Here is a 22,301-nt window from a genome sequence, read left to right on the forward strand (position 1 = left end):
ATCAAGGAATGAGTCCTTGCCTCAGATGCGCTCTGGAGAGCTTGGCAAACATCCTGAAGCTCTTTGCTGAGGGCGTCAATGCGCTTGTTGGCAGCGGCATCTTTCTGGAGGTGGATCTGCTCCAGCGAGTCCACGCGCGAGGCGAGGGCATTGTTGGAGGTGTTGACCTCCTGTTGAAGAGCTATGATGCCTTGCTTCACATCAAGAGTTGAGTCCTTTGTGTCCTGCTGAAGCAATTTGTGCTCATTGCACACTTGCAGTCAGATTTCTTGCCTTTCTGTGAGTCTTCTCTATCGCCATAGCCTTGTCGGCCAACGTGTAAGGCAGACTAAAAACGGGTGTCGGTGGGGTTGTTTTGCAAACAGGAGACTTGTTGCTTGTGAGAGCGCGCTTGGTGTGTCAAAAGGTCATGTAGCTTGTGACTCCAAAGGTGAACTTGACAGGTGGAGAAGGGTGAAAGGAGGAACAGTGCTCTAACAGAGGGAGCTCTGGGCAAGAGGAAAGACTTCCCTTTACCTCTCAGCGTTAGCTCAAGTGATGTGGGAAAGAGAAGACAACTTGACTTGCAAAGCAGGGAAAGCTGGTCTACTGGGTGAGAAGGTTGGATCTCTGGCAAGTAAAAAGACCATCCCACTCAATGGAGAGCAGAAGGAGGAGGCGGAGGGCTCTAGAAACAGGTTCGTTTTGGAAGAGGAAGGACTAGTCTTGACATGAGCTCAAGGGATGTTAGCAAGAGAGAACATGTTGCCCTGCGGAACTAAGTGACCTGTTCTCTCCGGTGGGGTGGTTGGTGCTTGTCAAGGCAGGTTTACTGAAGAGGTTGAAAAGCAATCATTGGGTCAAAACCCTATCTATACGGGTAGAAGTAGACATGGAGGGGCAGGCTCCAATGCTCTATGCAGGGCAAGGAAGCAAGCTCCGATGTGCCAAATCGTTGCAGAGGCAGGTCCCCAAAACAAGTGAAAGCGCTGTGGACTAAGGCGCTTGTATGCTACTCGCTGAGGTTGACTATGACATTGGTCTTGCTTAAGATGCTGGTCTTCCTGGGAAGGGTAGTCTGGACCATACGCCTCTGAAGAAGTGCCAGTCTTATCTGCAGGCTTCGAACAGGAGCCATAGCGAGCAAGTACACCGAGATCTGCAGCTTTGGCAGTCATGACGGTCATGCTGCTGCAGTTGATTTGTCTTCCTTGGAATGGCAATCTGCAGTGGTGCTGTGTTGAACAGGTAGATAGCCCTAAGTCTGTGTAAGGAATGCACTGCAAGACTTGTGAGTACTAGTCTGGGTACAGTCGTGACAGCGCTGTCTTTCTCAAAAGCTGTAAAATGCTTTGCACTGGGGCAGGCATCAATAGTCTGATAGGAAGGATTAGAGGAACATATAAAATTTTCTTTCAGAGTGCTGTGCACCGCCCTACTGACAAATGCTCAGCTGTTTTGTTGCCCATTGAGTCCAGTGGCTGACAAGGTGAGATCAGGAGAAAGTTGGGAGCTTTGCAAATTTAAAGAGAACCAGATCAAAAGGCCTCTATGTATGTACCTCAAAGGTAGAGGGACAACTGTCAATTAGAAAGCCTGTCAGACGGTAAAGAACAAACGCAGCCTTGCCAATGTCTTTCAGACATTGAAGCTGTTTCCTTGTTCTCGAGAAGAGATGCCTCGCTAATTGTCTGAGAGAGGTTGGTGCCTGATAAGTACTTGGGAGTCTTTGTGAGGGGCAGTGCTTGTGTGAGATCATCGTGGTGTCCGCGAACTTTCTGAGACGGGCGAACGAGCGAACAAACGGGGGACATCGCAGGTGTCTGTGACACCCGAGATCGTTGCTTTGTAACCTTGTTGGCCATGCTTGGCAACGCTTGGGGAAGCACACGATACCAGGAGATAAGATGATAATTGCGGAGGAAGACCGGAAGCGTGGTCATTTATGCATAAAGCTGCAGGGGCATGCGTCTAGCGCGCATTGACAGAGCTCAAGCAAGCCTCCATGATGCTCCGCCTGATTTTGTCATTTGCCTGGATTCATCCTACCCAAAAAAATTGTTGGATCTCGCGATGTACCCTCAGCACTCGTGACATAACGACAGGAGTCGGATCTGTATCCAAGCGCGAAAATGCACACCAGTCTTTCCATGAACGCATTTGCAACATCCAATCCCGTCTTCATTCTCGCCCGCGAGCGGCTTCACTTGACCCTTCGTAGTATACCCATCGACCGCTCGCAAAGAGTGGTACTGGTGGTAGCACGGAAGGAGAGATTGAACCGGGAGACACGGGCCTTCATCCTGTTCGAGTCTTCGCTCAGCGCGCAATGCGACTTACAAAGGGTCGCGAACGTGACAGCGTTTCGCCATGCACCGCTCAAATAGAGGGTCTCTCGTCTTTCGTCTGCTCGCGAGCTCTCTCGTCCCAATGAGTCTATTGGATCTTGTGCCTTGTTCCTATAATGCTGGAATCTTCGTGCGCCCTCAAAGCTGACGGGCAGCAGATGGTATCGGTAAAGGTTCATGAATGGCTACTTCATTGCAGTCCTGGTCTTCCGCAATTGCCGCTCAGTATATGCGGTGCATGTAAGTTCTCTATGCCAGCGCTTCATTGCAAAGGAGCTCATCACGCTTGTACCAACTCAAGGTTGCTTTTGCGGCGAAAGTGAAAGTTGTGTTCTGCATTAGCAAGATGGTCCATTCCCAGATCTTTTGCGTGTTGCCGTGACCGAATGTGGAACGTCGTAGACCGGCTAAAAATTCCAGGCCATTTCCTGACATCGAATTGCACGAGTCCGATTGGAGAACCGAGCGAGCGTGTCTTTGCTGGCGTCTTCTTAGCTTGTCGCTCATCCAAGGCCTCGAGTCCTGCTGACGCAATGAAGCAGGCGAAGAGGGCGCTCTAGCGACGCGGTCAGCGCTGAGCCTGGGACTCAGCCAGATACATGCTGCCATTCTTGTGGATACTTAGGAAACTTCGATGAGGTCTAGCCTCGAGCTCGCGAGTTGTGACTTTGTTGCGAGTTGCGGTAGGAGTATTTGCGTGTACATGTCCTTGTAACGGCCACGGCCGATTCGGCTCGTCGGCTTCGTCTCGGCGGAGTGATTGATACCTGAGCGCCAACTCCAATGCGATCGCATCTGGCAATTGTCTTGAACGAGTTTGCGCAAGGACATCTCGACGGCAGGCAACCCTGACAGAGTCTCGCGGAATGACTTCCTTCGCATCACTCGAATTTCTGCGCCAGTGAGACTGAATTCGGGAGCTTTCCAGTATTGTGCTTTCGGCTACCCGATCACGCGCTGCTTCATAAGTCAAGCTGTGTCTGGCTCGAGTCTGGTCTCAGTTCAGAGCGCTTTGCTTTCGTCCTGTTGAACGATGCCTGCGGCCTGCTCGATGTCGCAAAGCTTCTTTATGCTGGTCGTTGTGGACAGGTCCACGTGCCGGCCGCGGGCGCTCTTGTCTTTCGATGGGAATCGGTACGTGGAGCGTGCAAAGCTGGACAGTGAGCCCTGTGCAGGTTTGAAGCCGGTCCGATGACATCAACCTTGTAGAAAAGGCAGCTGCGGCTTGTAGCTCTCCGATTAGGCTCCTCGACGAGCGTAAGGCTCTATCGCCTTGGAGTATCGACCGGATGGAGGCGCTGAAGGTTTTGGGAATGTCCCCAGAGCCGCGTCATTGGGACGGCTCGAGGGTTTCGAGACGCCCTTGGTCAGCCAAAAGAGAGTTTACCTTGATCGAGTAGCACATCGTCCAGGGGCACAGCCGAAGACCTCTCAAATGACTGATACGCCAGCCTAATGGTCAGCAAGACACGTGCCTGCCATTCGCCATCGAGGCGAAACATCTTTACGATGAAATGGTGCTTGGCGATATCAAAAACTGTGCGGGGCCCACATGTATTTGCTCCGAGGAATTGCTTGTGCATTTGCATGAGAGGTATGGTCGAAGACTGCCACGCTACGTGTGCAAAAGGTTTCTGTGCCAACCTCATCCGTCAGCCTCACGAAACGCAACGAAACAATTTTGAATCAAAAACAAGAATCTTGAATTTTGGACCAAGAATCTTAAATCTTGTTTCACGGATGTAAATTTGTATTCTGAACGCAGAGGCAGACACGCACACATTCAATCAATCTGGCATCTTTCATTTGCATTCCACACTCAAACTTGCATTTCAGCAGCACACAAGACAAATGACGGCTCGGCTTTCGATTGCATTTCATTTGGTAGAGCTTGCCGGTACACAAACTCTGCCTCCTTTGATCAAGACGTGCGATCGAAATCAAGATTGCCACAGAGATCAATAATGATCGAGCGTTGATGATCACGTGGACAGGCAACAGACAGGATTTACACAGTCTTTGTCACAGATCACTCGTGATAATTCACGATTGCATGTCTCACATCTGGTGGGCTAAAGTGAAGTGACCCCTCTCTGCTTCTTCTATCCCTCTAAAGACTTACAGCGCTCTGTTTGCTTGCTAAGTCTCGCGTGACACAAGACCACGAAGTGCAAAACTTGCAGAAATGCATTCTTGATTCGTAGCACACCATACACCATTCGTGACTGGCGAGGTGCATGTGCGAGATGCCTTGCTCGCAAAAGGGCGCAGGCTCAATCTTGAATGCATGTGCTGCGCATCTCACGTCACTTACCGGTGTCGGGCACTCAATGGCTCGATCACCACTCACCTCGATACAGCAACCAGTCAAGTCACGTCGAGCAACGGCCAGCAGCAGTCACGAGCTGCGTGTCAGGTACTCTAGCTGAGCCTGCCGGACCGGCGTGTCCTCACTCGAAATCAATGAATGCTTCGTGACAGCTGAAGCAGCATGCGCAGCACAAGAAGAGTCACGAGTCAAGGATACTGTGAGTCAGGAGGAGAAGCGTGAGTCTCGATCATCTCGGGCGATTGAGGCGGTGACTTTTGCCGCGCTTTGAGATGGTGTTCGGACTTGCTTGCAGATTCGACAGCGCGAGCGTGCATTGCGCTGAGCGCGCATGTACCCCACCCCCTGCAGCTCAACGGTCGCGCCTACCGGCATAGGGTAGGTACACGTTGCGAGAGTCATGAGTACACGAGCACCGGCAAACCGTTGGCATGCGAGCCTCTGGCATGCCTGCTCTGAAACCACGCTTACACCTGCTTGAGTGGGAAATCGCCAAATGCACAAATCTATAAGAGCCAACACGGACGGCCGCATGCTGGCTTCCCACCATCACGTCTTCTTTGAAATTTCTGCGCCGACGCAAGATCCACGCTGCTTCCACTCCTACGGCACGCTTCAAAGTTCATCAACTCGTATCGAATCCCACCTTGAACTTCGACAAGATGGAAGTCGACCTGCCCTTCGTCTGTGCCATCCTGTTCTTTGTTCTTGCCAATGCATTGTGAGTGCTTTTCGGAGGGCGGCCTCATCGAGTCGAGATTTCACGAAGTCGGCCCCGCGTCCCTTCGACATTCGAGCCATCTTACGTAGCCTTGCTTACCAAACCAAATCCTTGTCACACCAGCACGTTTCTCTTCGGCCGCGGTACTCACGTATCCCCTCAGCGCCTCCTGGACGCCGACGAACAACGTTTCAACATGCTGCAAGAGCAGGTCAAGGTCCTTCAACAGAAGATTGCGGACCTTGAGAGCACCAAAGAAGGATCCGGCAGCACGGGTGCCAATCTCAATGCTCTGGCAAGCAGGGTCGAAAGCCTTGAGTCGCAGTTGGCAAAAGCTAGCAAGGACAATGAAGGCAAGACCAAGGAACTTGACCAACTGAAGCAAAAGATTCTGATACTGGAAGGCAGACAGGCTGAGGCTTCTCTAGTCATGGAGATGTCAGGGGAGGCGGAGGAGCAGCAGATTGAGTCTGAGGTCAACAACCTTCAGGAACAAGTGACTTTGCTACAAGAAGAGAGCATTGCTTTGCTTGCCGCACAAGTTTGTCACATAAGTGAAGGGCTGGTCAAGCTTCAAAGATTTTCTTGTCACGAATTTGAGGCCACATCCCTTCTGCTTGCAGAGATGAATGAGCGGATGATTCAAAGCATTCTTGATGGACATCATGACCACCTTGAGGAGCTTAGCAGCAGCTGCGCGGACCATGGAGCGGACAGAATTCAACAGGCAGAGCTCAATGAAAGCCTAGATGTTCTGCTTCAAACCAATGAGGGACACGCCAGACTTGCTGGCCGCTGCTGCCGACACCCCCTGCGCGCGATGGAGATTGTCTCCATCTTCTACTCCTCCATGAAGAAAGCGGTGGCACAAAAAGTGGACGCGCTGCATGCTGAGCACGAGGAGGTGGCACAGCCAATCAAAGCAAGAATGCACGCTGAGCACGAAGCTCACCCTCCTGTCGACGGTCAACCATCTGAGGCTTACCTGGAGGCAACGGACGATGACTACCATGAGCTTACCGGTGAAACGCGCAAGTTTGCTCACGGGCTGGTAAAAGCTCGCACGGATTTGCAAGCAGAACTCCGTCCCTTTGATCAAGTGCGAGTGCTTGTACGTGGCTTGATGCAAGGAAGTCAGCCCACGCAGACGTCGTAGAGATCAGAGTGAGTAGCATATCGAGGGTTGTGCGCGCAGCGGTTTTGCACCTCTGCTCACAATTGGCTTGGCCACTCTTCGCCGTTACAAACATTTGCCAGTCTTGCCAACGCTGCTGTCTGGACAAGACCTGCTTCAAGATGCTTGGCCTGGGCATCTTGATCTTCGTCGAAGCCTCACTGTAGAAGCACCTCTTGCTGCGCCAGTCACGAGGTACTCAACCTTCGGGGCTGCATCGCCTCTTGTGGCAGTCTCTTTGTCATCCCGAGGCCTCCTATCAGCCACAATGACTTCGTAAGACACAGCTCCCCGCTGGTCTAAAAGTTCTTCTCCCCCTCAGCCTCCCTCTCACACTCCCGTTTGTCTTCCACAAAGTACGATCGCGGCGTCAGCCTACAACCTCCTTCGCTTGTACGCCGAATACATCTCTTGACTCCGTACTGTGACCCAGGCTTTCAAGCAGAGCGGGCGGCTGTAATCATCAGGATCTGGTCTTAGCTGAAAGATTAAAAGGTAACATTGCGTGCATCAACTAAGCATACGAGCTAGAACCATGACCAAGACGACGAGGTGCGAAGTGCGGTCAGGTCACATCAGCTGGCACCTGCTGTAATACGCGCAACTGTCAGGTAAGAGTCGTTTTTCTCAGCGGGCGAACAGCTGTAAGTCAACACACGAGTTCACCATCGGCGCCGTGGACACTCACATGGGATGCTCTCCTCGCTGGCACAGCAGATGATCAGGAGATAGTGATGGTCACCGACCGTGGCCAAGCATCGGCTGCGGTGTTTTTTGATGTGTAGAGATACCTGATTCATCCTTACTCGCGTCCTTTGACCCAGCTGTAAGAGACGAAGTGCGGTGTCCGAAGACTCGAAGAGGGGACGGCAGCCTCGAATGTCCCCATGCTCAGCGATGGATGCAAATGAAGCGAGCTAAGCTTGAATCGATTGTCCAATCTGCTCTTCCGATGCGCTCGTTGTATGAGGATACAGCGAGGCTCCGCAAGCGTGGGAACAAGATAGATAAGCGTCGTCGCTACAATCAGACGTTGGGCAGGAAATCCGCTAGAGGCCTGCTGGCCGCAATATGCACGCAACTTTCCTCGCAAGAATCGAGCTGAAGACGAGGCGGGTCACGATGAAGCATGAAGGCATTGGCGGAGCCTGCGGTAGCTCATTGAGCTTGCATCGATGCAATATAGACGCAAGAATTGTGCGTGCAGTCGTAGAGGGCATGCCTTGGGCTAGCCCGAGTCTCCGCTCTAGGAAGATATTTGCTTGTTTTGCTCCGATGGCGGAAACTTCTTTGCAGCGTATTGCCCTGCATAGTGGTCAAAGGCCGAAGCCGCGACGCACGGCAGGGCTCGGCTCGGCACAGAGCCAAACTTACGGAGCTGCCCATCAGAGAGTCTTGCCCTGAGCGAGGTCTCTTGATGAGACAGCGGCTTGAGTGAGGCATTGTGTATGAGTAGGTAAAGGGGCGGAGAGTAAGAACGAGGTGTTCCTTTTTGGCCGAGGCTGCACGCCTACTCACGCTGCATTGGTGATTTGCTATTCGGTATCACAACTCACGATTATTATCATTCAGTTGATCTGGTGATTTTGATTCAATTATACTCACAAATCCATATTCACGTGATCATTCTTGAGTCACGAGTCAAGAGTGCGATGCAGGCAGGCACCACCTCCACCCAAAATTGCGCGTCTGCTGCTGCTGCATGGGGGAGCTTTGGATGATGCAGGCCATCAGCAGCAGCGTGCCATTTTTCCTCGACGGCTTACGTGAGGTTCTGCAGCAGGATGGACAGGTATCCAAAGACGCCATCGTGAATGCTCTTGGACCGCTTCAACCATCACTGAAGCTCTCCGCATAGCATTGCAGACTTTACGCCAATCGTGACTCCCCCATCGGATTGCAATATCTCTCTCCGCAGTAGCTAAGGGCACATCTTTGGACCTTCGAGCTAAAATCTCAGTTTGCATCTCGAGCTCCTGCCGCCTGGCAGCTCTTGTTCGGCAATCGGCCCTCGATGCCCGTCACAGCCATCCTCGGTTACTCAGACACGCTTCAACATGGCAGACATCCAAGCCAAGCTTGAGGTGAGATCTGAAGGTCTAGAAGCGAGCTCGCAGTGCATGTAGTCTAGCTCGAGCCTGCTTTGCTGATATCCATACGCCTTTCCACTCGCACTCGCAGCCTATCTACGTACCTGCAGGGCTGGACTCGTCGCTCGTAGCTGCCATCTGCCACGAACCGGAGCAGACAGAGCAAACAGCTCGCGAAGTTCTATCTGCTCTGCTGGACGCTGCTTTGTGCAGTCCGGTCGCTGATCTGGAGCTAGCAGCAGATGACAAAGATCAAAGCAATAGTACCAGCTCAACATCTGCGCTCGAAGAATCCCAGTCTTCTGCCTCTGGCTCAAGAAAGCCCTTTGGACGCTCAGGAGGCGAGGCAAGGTCAGACGACAGCTCCATCGCTTCATTCTCCACAAGCAGCACTGTAGCCGTGGATGCGAGAGACTTTCTGCGGCACGCTTTGCCAGAACACTCGGAGGAGGCTCTCAAGGAAGCGCTCAGAAGGACTCATGGCGATGTCGAGGCTGCGGTTGAGGCTTTGTTGGCAGAGCCTATTGACGAGTTGAGACTCGAACAACAAGCCGAGAGTGTGCAACGGAAAGATTGGAATGAATTAGGTGGGCAATCGAAGCAGAAGAAGTCTGCTAAGAAAAGACAGGCAAATGGCTCGGGGCTTACAAGTATGGAAGGACCCGTTACCGTCTCTGGCTCGTCCCTTGTCGACAATACTTGGGTACTCACTTCATCCGTTCAAGCTCAGTTATCGTTGCTGTTGGACCTACCAGACGAATCGGTCCAGAAAGCCTTGCGACATCGATCCAGAGATCTCTCATCCGCAGCCACCGAGGTGGTGGAGTCGGAAGCAGGCAAAATCACGCTATCGGGGCTGGACGAATCGGGCGGTGCACCACCCGGGACGGCCCAACATATGGTGGAGAGTATCGCAGTGATCCGCACATGCACCTTGCCGGAAGCGGAGCTGGCCTTCAGAGCGACGAAAGGTCGGCAAGATTCAGCGATCGACCTCCTAGAGCTCATGAGCGGGCTAGCAACGCACGAGGCCACCTCAAGCTCTCACAAGCTCGTGCCTCCCATCTTCAAGCCTGCGCAGAGCGGCGCCTCCAGCGTCAAGACCAAGCTAGGAACCTTGCGCGGTTCGACGGCTTTCCTTCCCGCGAGCAACACGCCAGCCTCCACCACATCTGTTGGCGGCTCGTCTAACGCGCCAGCCAACAAGGGCGCTTATTCATCCACGGAGTGCAGAGACATTGCAGCCAACTATCGACTGCAGCGAGAGGAAGCCTTGAGAAAAGCGAGCTCAACGTACAGACGAGTTGGGCCTGCTGCTGCGTGGTACTATGCTGACACGGCGAGGGAGCTGGAGGCGAAAGCCAGAATATGGAACATGCGAGCAGCGCACGAGCTCATCTCCGAACGCAAGACCAAGAGAGCCCAAGACGTATCAGGGTATGGTGCCTTGTCTACGGGAGTTGGGATCGAGGACGAAATAGACCTCCACATGCTATCGCTTCACGAAGCGCTGGACGTCACCCGCAAAGCCCTGCAAGAATGGAACGCCTCCAACGATTTCGTACAGAAGAGGGCCGATGGCACCACTCAGAAGAGAGGCCTGAAGATCATCACTGGAGTCGGCAACCACAGTGTAAACAGAACGCCAATACTTAGGCCGGGCATCAAGAGGATGCTGGAGAGAGAAGGCTGGGACGCTCAGGAGCAGCACGGAGCCGGAAGCGGTACATTCATAGTCCGAGGTCGTGCAAAGATCTGATGTTTTGAATGGTAGCGCTTGCAGCAGGGGATATGTGTACACGAATCAGGCTGTCCTCTTGGGAGATTCTCGACGATGTCCGACCAGGCGACGGCAACCACGGACTAGTGCAATACTCACTTCACCTCGACGCTGGTACCGATCGCCGCTGCTATCAAGCGATCGAGATCTTGGACTTTGGCAGCAGACATAGATGAAGGCTCGACGGCAAGGGCAACAATATCGCTCTCGACGGAGCCTTGTTCTGCTAGAGTTTCAGCACTCTCTAGCCATTGAAGAGTTGCGTGCGCGACTCGGAGAGCCTGTGGTGGCATCTCTGCCAATTGCGCGACCTGCAATCCATGCGAATCGCGATTAACCCCAGGTCGGAGCTTGTGGGAGAAGGAGATGGCGCCGTCCTGCCAAATCAAGGTTAAGGTGGAATGCATCAGCGAACCATACTTGGGCATTTCTGCAAAGCATTTGAGCTCCAAAACTCACCTCTAGGACGTCCACATCGGTGCAAAAAAAGTCCACGTGAGGAAAGCGGCCACCGACGCGACTTGCCGTCTCACGACCTTTGCTCCATCCAAGCATGTCCGCAAGCTCGTGTAGATGCGTGGCAAATAGAGTTCGCGACCTGTTGACTTCGTATAGATGATGTAAGGTAGCAAAAGCAATAGCAATGCCGACTTCCGTAGTCGTTCCCCTTCCGATCTCATCGGCAATGACCAAAGACTTGCTCGTTGCTCGTCGCAGTATCTCGCTCGTTTCGCTCATCTCCACCATGAAGGTGGAGCGGTCGCGAGACACGTCGTCCCTAGCTCCGACGCGACTGAAGACGCGATCCACGATTCCTTGCTTGACGAATTTGGCTGGGACAAATGAGCCACACTGGGCAAGGATGGCGATCAAAGCCGCATGTCGCAAGTATGTGCTTTTGCCTCCCATGTTGGGCCCGGTGATAACGTGCAAGCGCGAGGTGGGCGAGAGGGTGACATCGTTGGGTTGGAACATCCTGTGTTGCTCCAAGAGCCCCATCTCTACGCTCAAATGCCGTCCTCCGACCACGTGCAGGTCCGACGAATCATCCAACTCGGGTCTGACCAGATCATTGTCGTGAGCCAGCTGCGCAAAGCCCAGTAGGACGTCCAGCTCGTCCACCAGTCGTACATTGCGACGTATTGATGTGAGCTGTCCCAACACGTCCTGACGGAGGCGAACCAATTCCAAATTCTCTAACTTCTTGATCTCGGCTTCACTCCGCATTAGCTCTGCACCGATCCGGCTCCAATCAGGATGATACCAAGTTTGCGTGGTCTTCAGCTTTTGTCCAGCCGTCATCTCGTCCTCGGGATTGTTGCGCATCTTGAGGTTGCCCATCCGATCTGCTCCTGTGAAGTGTACCACGTAGCCTTGAGACACAATATTTCTGAGCGTCACTCGATCGTGATAACGCTCCTGCAGGTGTCGTTGAAGTTTTGATGCCGCTTGTCTAGTCGCTTGGTACTTTTCGGTCGTCACTTGAAGCTGATGCGATGAGCTGATCAGATGTGGCAGTCCTGCTGTCAGTTCATCTCTCGTCCAGTGGTCAGAAATCGGCTGTGACTGCTCACGTGGGCCGAATCAGGTGCTCAAAAGGGTCTCCCCAACCGTCCGAATTTTCACCATCGTCCTGCTCGCCGGGCTGCTTGCCTTTTTTCTTTCTCACCGTGACGGCGCCATTCGATATCTCGCCGCGCGCTCCGTCATCCAGCAAGCTCTCTTCGACCTCACGAGCGAGCGCCTCCTGCCTCCTGAGACGCTGTTCGAGCACCGCTTCGTCCATTGCCTCGACCAAGCGAGCTCCCAGCCCTTCCAGATTCTTGAAGCGCTCCCTCATCAAATCTAGATTTTCCAAGCCTGCAACCAACACGTCGTCTTGAGTCACCTGCTGCGCTTGTCGGAGCTGGGCCATCTCTTTCTCCAACAGAGATAGCAGATCCTGAGTCATGACGATGAAGTCGCGAACTTCCAAAAGATCTTGCTCGTCGTTGCGACCGGTCGTGATCCGCTGCAGTCCACGCGAGACATCGCCAGCTCCTCGCCGCAATAGCGCACGAAGGTCTTCTCGCAAGTAAGGTCGATTGACAAAGAAGGCCACGATTGATTGACGACGTTTGATGAGATCGAGAGATGTGCTTGGCGAGGCTGCGCGGAGGAGACCAAAAAGGCTCGTTCATGGTGAGAATGTCTACATTAGACAAATGGCAAGCGCCTTTCAGACCACTTACTAAGCCACTGTCCCAGTAAGCGGGTGCCACCTTTGGTGACCGTCCGTCGAACAGTAGACAACAAGCTGCCCCTGACGCTTCCGTTCTCCCTCATGCTCTGTTTGATTTCCAAAGCGGCAAGCGTGTTTGCATCGATGAGCATCGTTTCTTCTCTAGCTCGATGCGTTGGACCTTCTTTGGCCAACGCCTCTACCCCATCTCCGTGACTGATCAAGCGTCCTCTGAGATGATCGGTAAGCTGCAGAACTGCGCGGGCTTCTACGTCATCATCGTGCGAGTGTTTCGGAGCACCGCAGAGCGAAATGTGGACCATATGCGGGTTGAGAGCCTCCCAAATGGGATGAGGTAGGGGATCTATTGGATCACCGAGCTGGTTGAGCGTCGCATCGCGCGCGCTTGCTCTAGAGGGATCCAAGAGACCTTTGTCGAAAGCTCCACTTTCGAGGACTACTTCAGAAGGGCCTATACGCGCCAACTCATCCCTCAGACTTTCTCCATCAGCGCACGTAGTGGTGAAAAAGTCGGCGGTGCTGATGTCGACCCAAGCGAGACCATAAGCGTCTTGTGAAATGCCATTTGTGGCACACTGGTCCTTTGGACTCGCGAGATGAGGCCCGCCCTTTCGAGACGAGACAGCGACAACCCAGTTGCTTTTGAAGGGGTCCAGAAACCGTTCATCAATCAAAGTTCCAGGGCTGATGACGCGAGTAACTCTGCGTTGAATATCCATGGTCAAAGTAGCAGCCTGCTTACCTCCAACTTGGCTTGTGATGCTCTTGAATTCGTCGCATATGGCTACTAGTTTGTGGTGATCCTGGACCAGAATTTTCAAGTACTTTTCAAGTTGATGGATCGGGAAACCAGCCATTGCTATTGTTCGTCCACCCCACAACCTTTGTGCTAGTTTGATGCCCAGCATGTTGGAAAGTTGCGGGGCTTGATCGAAGTATGACTGTGGACATCGAGACGTTATTTGAAGGCTGCTTTTTAAGCAAGTATATGTGGGCAGCACACACCTCATAAAAGCCTCCGACACGGGTGAGCAGCATACAGCCAGGAAAGCGCTGCATATCCGCCAAGATGCTTCTTGCCAAATTCGGTAATGTTTCATCTCGAGCTGTTTTGGTGGGCATCCATGTTCCATCAGCTCTGACCAAGTCCTGGCTGATCCTGCTACCAATCTGAGCACTCACGATCATATCGATTGAAGGTCGCCTCCGATGATGCCTGACTCGATTGGTCCTGCTGCAAGCCAGCACCCTCGCTCGAGTTCCTAGCCTCGCCTCTACATGCCTTCTTCTTCTTCTTGGCGCCCCTGTTGCCTTTTGGGTTTCCTGGCTCAGAGCCATGCGCAGCAGAAGCTGAAAGCTCTTCTGATGCCGCGCCACCACCCATTCCCTTCCCTTTCTTTCTGCCTGGCCGTCTCTTCTCCCCCACGGGCTGCCAGGGAGGTAGAGCAGCTTCGTTGGATATGGGTAGATCAGCATATGCTTTCTGCTCCCTTTTCGAGCCGTCCAGAGCGATGCTCAGCGCCGAGAAAGACCTGGGGCGCGCGTTCTGGCGAGGCGTAACGAAGAAAGGCTGTCTTGCTGCGGTGCTTCTTCTCACAGTCGGGAGGGTGGGAAGGCTCGTGCCAGGAGCTCGAGAGCTCGCATTGGCACCGGAGCAGATCGGTGCACCTGCTTCGCGGGTCCCGGAGACGTCGCAGTACGTACGCCTGGGTCGAGTCGTGTACACCCATGATGGTGGTGGAGCATCGCAGATGAAAGCGATTCGAGCCTGTGCAAGAGCTGTGCGAGTGTAGGGGCTCTGGAGCAGGTGCATTGCCTAGCCAGAGCCAGGATGAAGATTGCTGTACGCGTGAGGCCCTTGATCACCAGGCGAAGCTAAGTAATGTGCAGGATGATGATGGCGGGCGAGAGGAGGATGAGCATTTGGTAAGCACGAAAGCCTAAGGTATGTGTTGGGAAAGCCAAGGCAGATTGTAGCTCGACCGCTTTATGAAGAAAGGTCGTGGACGCGTTGCAGGTTGGTGCTGTTCGGTAGAACTGCTCCTGCCGGCGCATGCAAGCATCACGCACGGCCATCCTGCTGGCCGCGCCTGCGTGGTCGGTCCTTTGTGCTGCAAGCCTACCTATGTGCTCAGCCGCAATCACTGATCTACCATCCTTCACAGATCCCATCGCCATCAATTGGTGTTCGCCGCTTCAGCATCAAGTCTCAACAGCAGACTCGTTACTCACTCCTTTGTTGGATTCACTTGGGGCTCACAGTGCTCTTTGCATCACCGCCTGAGCTATCGGATGCTATGGAGCGGACTCTGGCGCGAACCGCGCAGGCCGGCACTTCTTCGTTCTTTTGTGGTCCTATCGCGAGTTTTTCGCAATCGCGATGAATCACCCATCATGATTTCACCTTGAACGATGCCTAGCAGTCTCTTGCTCTTACTTGACTCCACGCAGTCGACGCAATACACTGAGTACGGGCATGCGCTCTGGAAGGCAGCCTGTCTGCTTCGTGGCGGAGCGTGAATCGGCGTTGCGTGGGTCGGCGTTGCGTGGGCAGGTGTGCGGGAGAAAGGTGCGGTTGTCAACAGCTTCCGTGTCATCAGCTGTTCTGAGCGCTGCGACAGGGCTCAGCAAAGCACAGCCAATTGAGGTCGACAGCAGGTGGGAAGGTGTTGACAGATCAGAGGAAAGGTGCGCCAAGAACCATCAGAGACATCACGTGATGCAGCGCGTGTTGGTCTTCAATCATTACGCGCGCGCTTGCGCACACGCGTTGCAGATGCTTGAGCAGCGCAGCGTGGTGCAGCATGACGCTGCAGCGAGGGGCAGGATCAACATCCATCCAGCATCCTTTGGCTGGCTGCTCGTGCGTTGCGGGGAAAGTAGCAGAGCTCATTTCCTATTTGCACCGCCTTGCTGCCACCATCATCTTCGCCTACCTGCGCGTAGCCACATCTCCACCGCCCGTGTCGTAAGGCTTGTCCATCCACTGACCGCTGCCACCTTCTGCTTTACTTCTACTTTACGTGCACAGCCACCCCAGTCTCTTTCAACCTCTCGCGATGTCCACGAGACGCTCAGCCGCTTCGAGCGCGTCACCTCGCAAAGAAGCGCGCCGATCTCAAGCTCACTCCGCAGCTCGCTCATCCCACCCCGCTGCTCGCGATCGACAAAGCGTGGACCGGAAGGACGATTCTGAGGCAGAGGTGGATGCGCAGATGGAAGGCGATGCAGAGGATGTGGGAGGCCTCTCTACTTGGGGCAGTGGAGAGCCTGATCAAGCTGAAGCTCCGTGAGTGCAGCTCAGCCACCGGACAGAATGCTCTCTTGCGGTCAGCTTACACAAAATCTGATCTTTCGCCTGTGGCACCCACACGATGACCGGCACACAGCGGAATTATACTGGCGATGAACACGTACTTGACAGATCCTCGTGGTGACGTGGAGAAGTTTGAGCAGCTGCTGACCAAGCTGGACTCGAGGACGGAGAGCAAGTTGGACAAGCTGGGTCAGTTGGAGCAAGAGGATGCCGGTGAGTAGCGAAAGCACATCTGCGGGGCGTCGGCTTCGCACACACGTTGTCGCACCGCCGAACCGCACATCAAGCTGACATTCATCACATGCACCATACTCTCTACGTAGAGCTCAAGACGCAATTGACAAAGTTGCGCTCTCAGACAACACGTGGTGCATCCGACTGGAGGTCAAAGGCCTTGCACTTGGCTGAGATGGACAAGCTCGAGGGCAAGAAGTTTGATCACCTGAAAAAGATTACGGAAGCTGAAAACCGAAGGGATGGTGTGCAGGCTAGACTGGTCGAGGCGAGAGATGAGGAGGAGGAACTGAATCGCGGCAAGCCCCTGGAGCGCGGAGAATTTGACAGGCAAGGGTGAGTAGGGAATCCTCGGTGGTGTCGCGTCTCGTTGTTGGGCTTCGAGGTACTCACCATCTGCTCGGACCTCTCCTACTGTCTCATACACAGACTTCTGCTCTCTATCTACCGCAAAGTCGGATTCCACCCGATATATGCTAGCGATCAGACCAAGACAGCGCCCACCGCACCTTTCAAATCCCTCAATTGCGTACCAGCGTCCAGGAAGCGCACCACTCTGCACAGAGTCGACGAAGCCTACTTGCGCGAGACTGGTCAAACACCATTCTGGACCGCCGAGCAATTGTGGAAAGCTGTCGAGTAGAGCTGCAGCACTTCGAATCGCGAAATCAACAAGCTGAACGGGGCAAGTCAGGCCGGCCCGCCCCGACGATGTCTACGCGCATGGGAAGAGATGGCAGTGTTGGCAGGTGCGCTCTCGCCGGTCTGTATCTCCTCATCGTGCTTGAGAAATCGCGAGACTCTCTTGTGAGTAAGGCAAGAAGCTAGGAGCACGGTGTGCGCAGCAGCTCACGAATGGGTCGCGACCGATGCTCAAGCTTCCGACCCGTGATCACATGTGTCCGACTACCCGCTTGTACTCGACTAGACTAGCTTCGACTGTATTGAATATATCGCAAGTCTCTCGCTGCCTCCCCTTCTCATCCACCGAGCTGCGAGCCCTTCGTCTGGAGAATGTTTGCGAGAACTTGGGGGCAAGAAGGTCGAGAGAAGCCCTGGTGCGCCATCTTAACATACGTTTGCCCCGAAGGCACGCAAAAGAGTAGGACAAAGCGCGAAGGCCCATTCTACCGCAGGCGGTGCTGGTGTAGGTGCTGTTTGATTTCACGATCGTTGATGTAATACATAATGAAAAGAATGACAATGTAGACATGGAATGGCTGTCCGTGCCAGTCAGTGCAAGACGGAGCGAAGCTTGCGGGCCTTGTTTGTGCTCGTTTTCTGCCGTAAAAATACATCAAGCAGCAAAGAATGTCGATCTGAGCACGGACCAAGCCACAAGGACGTGTACGCTCTTTGTGCTTTTCTTGCGGGTGCTGAGACGCCCGAGGGGAGTTGAGAGGCTCAATTGTGGTGACAGCAAGCTGGTGCGTTGGTTGCTGCAATTCTGGTGCTTCTGCGCACAAGATAGGGCGCTTGTCAACTCCAGCAGAGACGGCTTGCAATGACTTGGCTCTGCATGGGCGAAGGCGGCAGCTTGACAGAGTTGGACGCGTATGGCAGCTGCACGAGGTGCACTGCAAAAGAAGCGCCGCTCATCGCACACAACCTAGCTGATTGGGCTTGCTGCCAGGACTCCAATGCATACTGCTTGTGCATGCACCCACAGTGTCAGCCAACAACAGGAGCAAGAGTACTTCTTTGCACCTGCCATTGTGTGGGTCATTGCCACACACCTACAAAGCCTTCACCACAGGAGCTTTGACAACATGGGACCACATACACAAACCCTTGCCGGCTGTTGAATAGTCTGAGTGGGGCCGGTTGACAACAATGTTGTGCAAGGCAGCAGAATTGGTGGGGAAGCCAAATGATTCATCAAGAATCCTGCATGCAATGCCCCCTTGTCACCTAGTGGCACCCAGGTGGGCATAGCAGCATTATCACCAGCTCTATGGCTGCGGGTGTAGCCCTTCAGAAGATTGTTGACTCCTTACCCTGTAAAGGATTGCTGATTCAACTTGCAGCTGTGTCTCTTGCTGCTATCATGTATTGTTTGATGTCTGTTCCCACTTCAAGCCCCATTGCTCTGCTCAAACATTGTCAATTGCCAGCTGACCACGCAGCAGCAAAGCCCACAGCCACCTTTGTGCAGTTGAGAGTGGGAAGCTCAGCAAAGTGCTAGCGGTCTTCTTGGGACAGGCGAGGACGCAATGCTTGATCAACAGCGGTCTTGCCTGACTCAGTCCAAGCTCTTGTGCTCCATGGGGCACTGCAGAAGCATTTGGTTCTTGGTGACTGATGCTGTGGTAGCGTGCCTTTGAGTGCATTAAGCAGTGATGGCCCCGTTTGGAGGGTGGATAGGCTTGAACTTCTTTCCCAGAAACCTGACCAGATTTCCTCATGCTCATGCAGGGTGACCTTCTGACTAGCAGGCTGCATACCCACTTAGCAAATCTTCGCTGCTTGAACTGGCCAGAGTGAGAACAGGGAAGCCTTCTTCACCTTTTATCAAGAACTTTGCGCAGGCGCAACAGCCTTTGGGCAGTGCTGTGAGCTTGATCTTTGGAGCCAAGCAGGAGACTTTACTCAACATGCTGCCAATGAGCGCAGAGTTTCACAGCCGGTTGCCAAGTACCCCGTTCCACACACACTGTCCACAACATCCCAGGGCAGATGGCTGGCTCTGGTGATGACAAAGGTCTTGTTTCCCACAATCTCATGACAAGCACTCAAGCATCTTGGTGCCAAATGATCTGATGAGGGAAGACCAGAACGCGGACGCTTTGAGGCGAATAGTTTGAGGGGCATGAGCCGAGCTGAGATGGACAAATCCGCTGACTTGGCTCCTGGAAATATTGCCAGACTAGAGAGCAGCAAGAGGACAGTGAGGCATCGATTGAGGTTGAGGGCAACCATCAAGCTAAAGTGGCGCGCCTGCTGTTGCCAGCCTTCGGCTTTCACCATGCCCTTCTCAGCTTTGTCATTGATTGGCTGCTCAGCCTCTTCCATCTGAGTAGCGCTTTGCTGCCTACCCACATTGAGGCCCTCAAGGTTGGCTACCCCATAAAGAATGCTTGCTGCAAGCAAACGTGCTGCTGCTGCCTGCGCACCTGCTGCCTGTGCATCTCCAAAGCTCACGGCACACAATCACCAATGCCAAGCGCGATCAGGCGATCATGCCTTCGCGCATTCCAATCAAAGCGGCCAGTCAGGCCACCTCCACCATTCTTGCGCCTCTCGCCTGCCGAGATCAAGGCCAAGATCAACTACCCGAGCAAAGATGCTCCCGGCATGCGTGCCGCTCCTGCTGGCTCATCTGCCAAGCTCACGGCAGACAATGCCAAGCGCGATCAGGCGATCACGCCTTCGCGCATTCCAGTCAAAACGGCCAGTAAGGCCACGAAGGTCAGCGACCTGAATGCTGTCAACGATGGCAGCGCCGCTGTACCCTGCGCTACTCCTAGTAGCAAGCGCGACTCGGCGACCATGCCAACGCGCATCCCGGTCAAGAAGCCTGGTCAGGCTTTCCGACCTTCGCTGCCAAAAGATGCTGCTGGTGGCGGAGCGGCGTCTCACCGTGCCTCAGCAAGCACCATGCTGAGCAACACCACCGGCGAGACGTCCACCCCCGTCAAGGTCGCCGGCAGCATGGGGTCTGCAACCCCTTTGCACACCACCATTACTAGCCCCTCAGCCTCGACCTCAGCGACCATCAAGCTTCCGGGACTGGTAATGGCAACGCCAACAAAGTGTGCAGCAGTCGCCAACAACAGTGCTGGCAACAAGACTCTGATGCAGATCAAAGTTGCGGGTACAATGATCGGTGACAGCAGACAATCTCCGCTTGTAATGATGCGCACCTGCCAGACGGAAGGAGCGGCTCTCGCAAGCATGCAAGGCGCTCCTCTCGGCTCCTTGGCTGTGCAGAAGAAACGCCAAGCAAAAATCAGCAAGGAGACCTTTGAGGTGAGCAAACGCTGTCTACGTGCTGACCACTGCTGCTCACACTGACCAACAACTTCTGTCTATGCCAGTCAAAACCTTTGCCAAAGCGACCAAGCGCTATTCCTTGTTACGACCCGGACCTGCGCTTTGTACCGTGCGAGCGCTACCCAAAGGGTCGACTTTCTTCGATGGTCTTTGGTCCCCTGCTGGACATGGAGAGTTGCAAGGTCAACCTGAAAGGTGCCTCAAAGGCAACGCCGGCAAAGCTGGCAAATCTGGAAGTGTCAGTCTTGCCAGAGACTGGGCAGCTGCCTACAGGTTGCTGGGCTGGCTTGCGGCTGCTCACCTGGGCTGTCCTCCATGGAATCACGTTTGAGAGCCTCATACATGCTCTACATGCATGCGAGTCATTTTGGGAGCAGATCTCGACAATGATCTGGGATCCAAAATGGGATCATCTGTGCCTGTGGCTGGAAACAATGCAGGTCTGTTGCGTGATGACGCCGATGTAGCCTCTGGAGCAGTTGAAGGAGCTTCTGTCCTAGGCCAGTGATCCTGATTGTTCAGGCGCGGGTCAGTCCTGAATGCAGATGTCCTGCAATGGACCCATCAGAAGGGCAAGTAATTAGCAACCTCTACACAATGTTGCTGTGAGTGGTGGTGGGCATGTCGCTGTTGTTGTGACCTGCAACGACCTGTGTAGGTATCCTCGAGGTTGAGACCAGGTTGCGATGCTTTGCTTGACATCAAGGGGGCACTCTTCAATGGTCTCCTGAAGTTGTGCTGACCTCTTCTCGAGAAGTTTTGATGCTCTCCTTATATCAAGGGTGCATTCCTGCACGTGCTGCAGGAGCTCCATGTCTTGGTCGCACATTTGCCGTGCGCGGCTGCAAGCTCATCGGGGGTGCTGATAGATGAGCAAGATAAGGTGCGATGAGCTGTTGTAGAGTCACATTGTTTGTTGCTCCCTGCATCTGTCTCCCGGTTTTCTAGCTTTGATGGCAGTGTGGAGCAGCAAGCCAAGAGCATTGTTCTGCGTTTTCTGTGCTCTTCTTAGCGGTTCTTAGTGCTCAATGCTCTGCTTGACCTTGATGACCTGCCTGTGACGTCTGCACGCAAGACTGTGCTGCTTGCAGACCTTGGGGACTAGATTAAAAGCAGGACAACAGTGGATTTGGGTGGGGCCGCAGAGGCTACAACTGCAGACTTGACTTAGAGTGGTGGACACTGAGCCTGTTTGAAGCACAGTCCAGTGGAGCTAAGTTCACAGAGCAAAGCTCAGTGACTGCTTTGTGTCAGCTCAATAGAGCACAGCCTCTTGGGTGAGGGCTTTGGTGAGTGCGCCCACAATGGTGAACAACCAGCTTGTGCTTGCTTATTTCAGGGCTGCTTCATGCTGCAGAAGAGCTTTGAAGAGCTTAGCTTACCATCATGTCGACTTCCACATCGGCGTCTTGGTTGCCCGTTCGAGCGCTAGATTCACCTGGCCCTGCAGTACCTGACTGCTTCCCTTCTTCGTCTGCTCCTCCGTACGAGCCCTCCTACGAGTCCTCCAGAAATCTCTCCACCAAACACTCCACCTCCTCCCCTAAGGCATCCACATATCCTCCACGAAACACTCCACCTCCTCCACTAAAGCATCCATGTTATCCTCCACAAAACCCTCCGCACACATCGCCTCCGCCTTGGAGGCTTTGCCATTCTCTTTCTTTTCGTCTATCTTGCATCTCTCCATTCCTTCTTTCCAATACTGCGTCCTTGTCCTAGATGCCCTTCTCTTTCTTTTGGCCACCTACACCACACCTCTTCCGCGGCATTGCATCTGTCACTTTGTCGTGTGCTTCGACGGCTGTTGTATGCGGACTTTGACCCTCTCGAGAGACGTGTTGATGGCAAGCTTCTCCATGGCCATGAGACTTGTGAGACTCGGGAGAAATGCGACATCGGCGGGTGCAGAGAGACCTTGCAAGTGTGCCGATCGTAAGTTGCGTCGAGGTCATGACAACGGTGAGACTCGTGGGGATGTGAGAGTCGTGGGAATTATGAGGGTCGTGATGGTCATGACGGTCGCGAAAGTCGTGACATTCGCGACACTCGTGAGGGTCGTGAGGGTCGTGATAGTCATTAAAGGCCTGAGGTT

General features: G+C 53.8%; 5 protein-coding genes across 5 annotated transcripts; 4 read left to right on the forward strand and 1 right to left on the reverse strand.

Annotated features, from left to right (window-relative positions):
- Positions 1-5,218: 5,218 nt before the first annotated feature.
- IE81DRAFT_364639 (hypothetical protein) lies at positions 5,219-6,967 on the forward strand. The gene is made up of 3 exons (XM_025516875.1): positions 5,219-5,377; positions 5,501-6,541; positions 6,635-6,967. Exons 1-2 carry the CDS (start codon positions 5,319-5,321, stop codon positions 6,531-6,533), a joined length of 1,092 nt encoding a protein of 363 aa, XP_025371799.1. The 5' UTR covers positions 5,219-5,318; the 3' UTR covers positions 6,534-6,541; positions 6,635-6,967.
- A 1,517-nt stretch (positions 6,968-8,484) lies between these two features.
- Positions 8,485-10,577, forward strand: IE81DRAFT_250545 (hypothetical protein). The gene is made up of 2 exons (XM_025511311.1): positions 8,485-8,635; positions 8,733-10,577. The coding sequence occupies exons 1-2, from the start codon at positions 8,609-8,611 to the stop codon at positions 10,398-10,400; spliced, it is 1,695 nt and encodes a 564-aa protein (XP_025371800.1). The 5' UTR covers positions 8,485-8,608; the 3' UTR covers positions 10,401-10,577.
- Positions 10,459-14,666, reverse strand: IE81DRAFT_250527 (hypothetical protein). Its single transcript, XM_025511310.1, has 6 exons — positions 13,846-14,666; positions 13,669-13,769; positions 12,653-13,604; positions 11,996-12,569; positions 10,881-11,922; positions 10,459-10,798 (listed from the first exon to the last, which is right to left on the reverse strand). Exons 1-6 carry the CDS (start codon positions 14,474-14,476, stop codon positions 10,517-10,519), a joined length of 3,582 nt encoding a protein of 1,193 aa, XP_025371801.1. The 5' UTR covers positions 14,477-14,666; the 3' UTR covers positions 10,459-10,516.
- Positions 14,667-16,280: 1,614 nt separating this feature from the next.
- Positions 16,281-16,988, forward strand: IE81DRAFT_362640 (hypothetical protein; the record flags this gene model as incomplete). Its single annotated transcript, XM_025516745.1, has 2 exons — positions 16,281-16,549; positions 16,643-16,988. 2 exons carry the CDS (start codon positions 16,281-16,283, stop codon positions 16,854-16,856), a joined length of 483 nt encoding a protein of 160 aa, XP_025371802.1. The 3' UTR covers positions 16,857-16,988.
- A 2,381-nt stretch (positions 16,989-19,369) lies between these two features.
- On the forward strand, positions 19,370-21,311 carry IE81DRAFT_328523 (hypothetical protein; the record flags this gene model as incomplete). The annotated part of the gene is made up of 4 exons (XM_025515107.1): positions 19,370-20,182; positions 20,251-20,646; positions 20,988-21,089; positions 21,219-21,311. The coding sequence occupies 4 exons, from the start codon at positions 19,370-19,372 to the stop codon at positions 21,309-21,311; spliced, it is 1,404 nt and encodes a 467-aa protein (XP_025371803.1).
- Between the last annotated feature and the right edge of the window lie 990 nt (positions 21,312-22,301).

The sequence above is a fragment of the Ceraceosorus guamensis genome, assembly GCF_003144195.1.
Source record: "Ceraceosorus guamensis strain MCA 4658 unplaced genomic scaffold IE81scaffold_9, whole genome shotgun sequence".
In the NCBI taxonomy this organism is placed as follows: Eukaryota; Fungi; Basidiomycota; class Exobasidiomycetes; order Ceraceosorales; family Ceraceosoraceae; genus Ceraceosorus; species Ceraceosorus guamensis.

Bases quoted from the DNA above. Each gene is read 5' to 3' on its own strand.
- IE81DRAFT_250545 (XM_025511311.1), top strand. From the start codon at position 8,609: ATGGCAGACATCCAAGCCAAGCTTGAG. The intron at 8,636-8,732 runs GTGAGATCTGAA...TCGCACTCGCAG, and splicing joins ACATCCAAGCCAAGCTTGAG to CCTATCTACGTACCTGCAGG.
- IE81DRAFT_250527 (XM_025511310.1), bottom strand. From the start codon at position 14,476: ATGCACCTGCTCCAGAGCCCCTACACTCGCACAGCTCTTGCACAGGCT. The intron at 13,770-13,845 runs GTGAGTGCTCAG...CCACCAAAACAG, and splicing joins GACCTTCAATCGATATGATC to CTCGAGATGAAACATTACCG. The intron at 11,923-11,995 runs GTGAGCAGTCAC...ACATCTGATCAG, and splicing joins GAGCACCTGATTCGGCCCAC to CTCATCGCATCAGCTTCAAG.
- IE81DRAFT_364639 (XM_025516875.1), top strand. From the start codon at position 5,319: ATGGAAGTCGACCTGCCCTTCGTCTGTGCCATCCTGTTCTTTGTTCTT. The intron at 5,378-5,500 runs GTGAGTGCTTTT...TTGTCACACCAG, and splicing joins TTTGTTCTTGCCAATGCATT to CACGTTTCTCTTCGGCCGCG.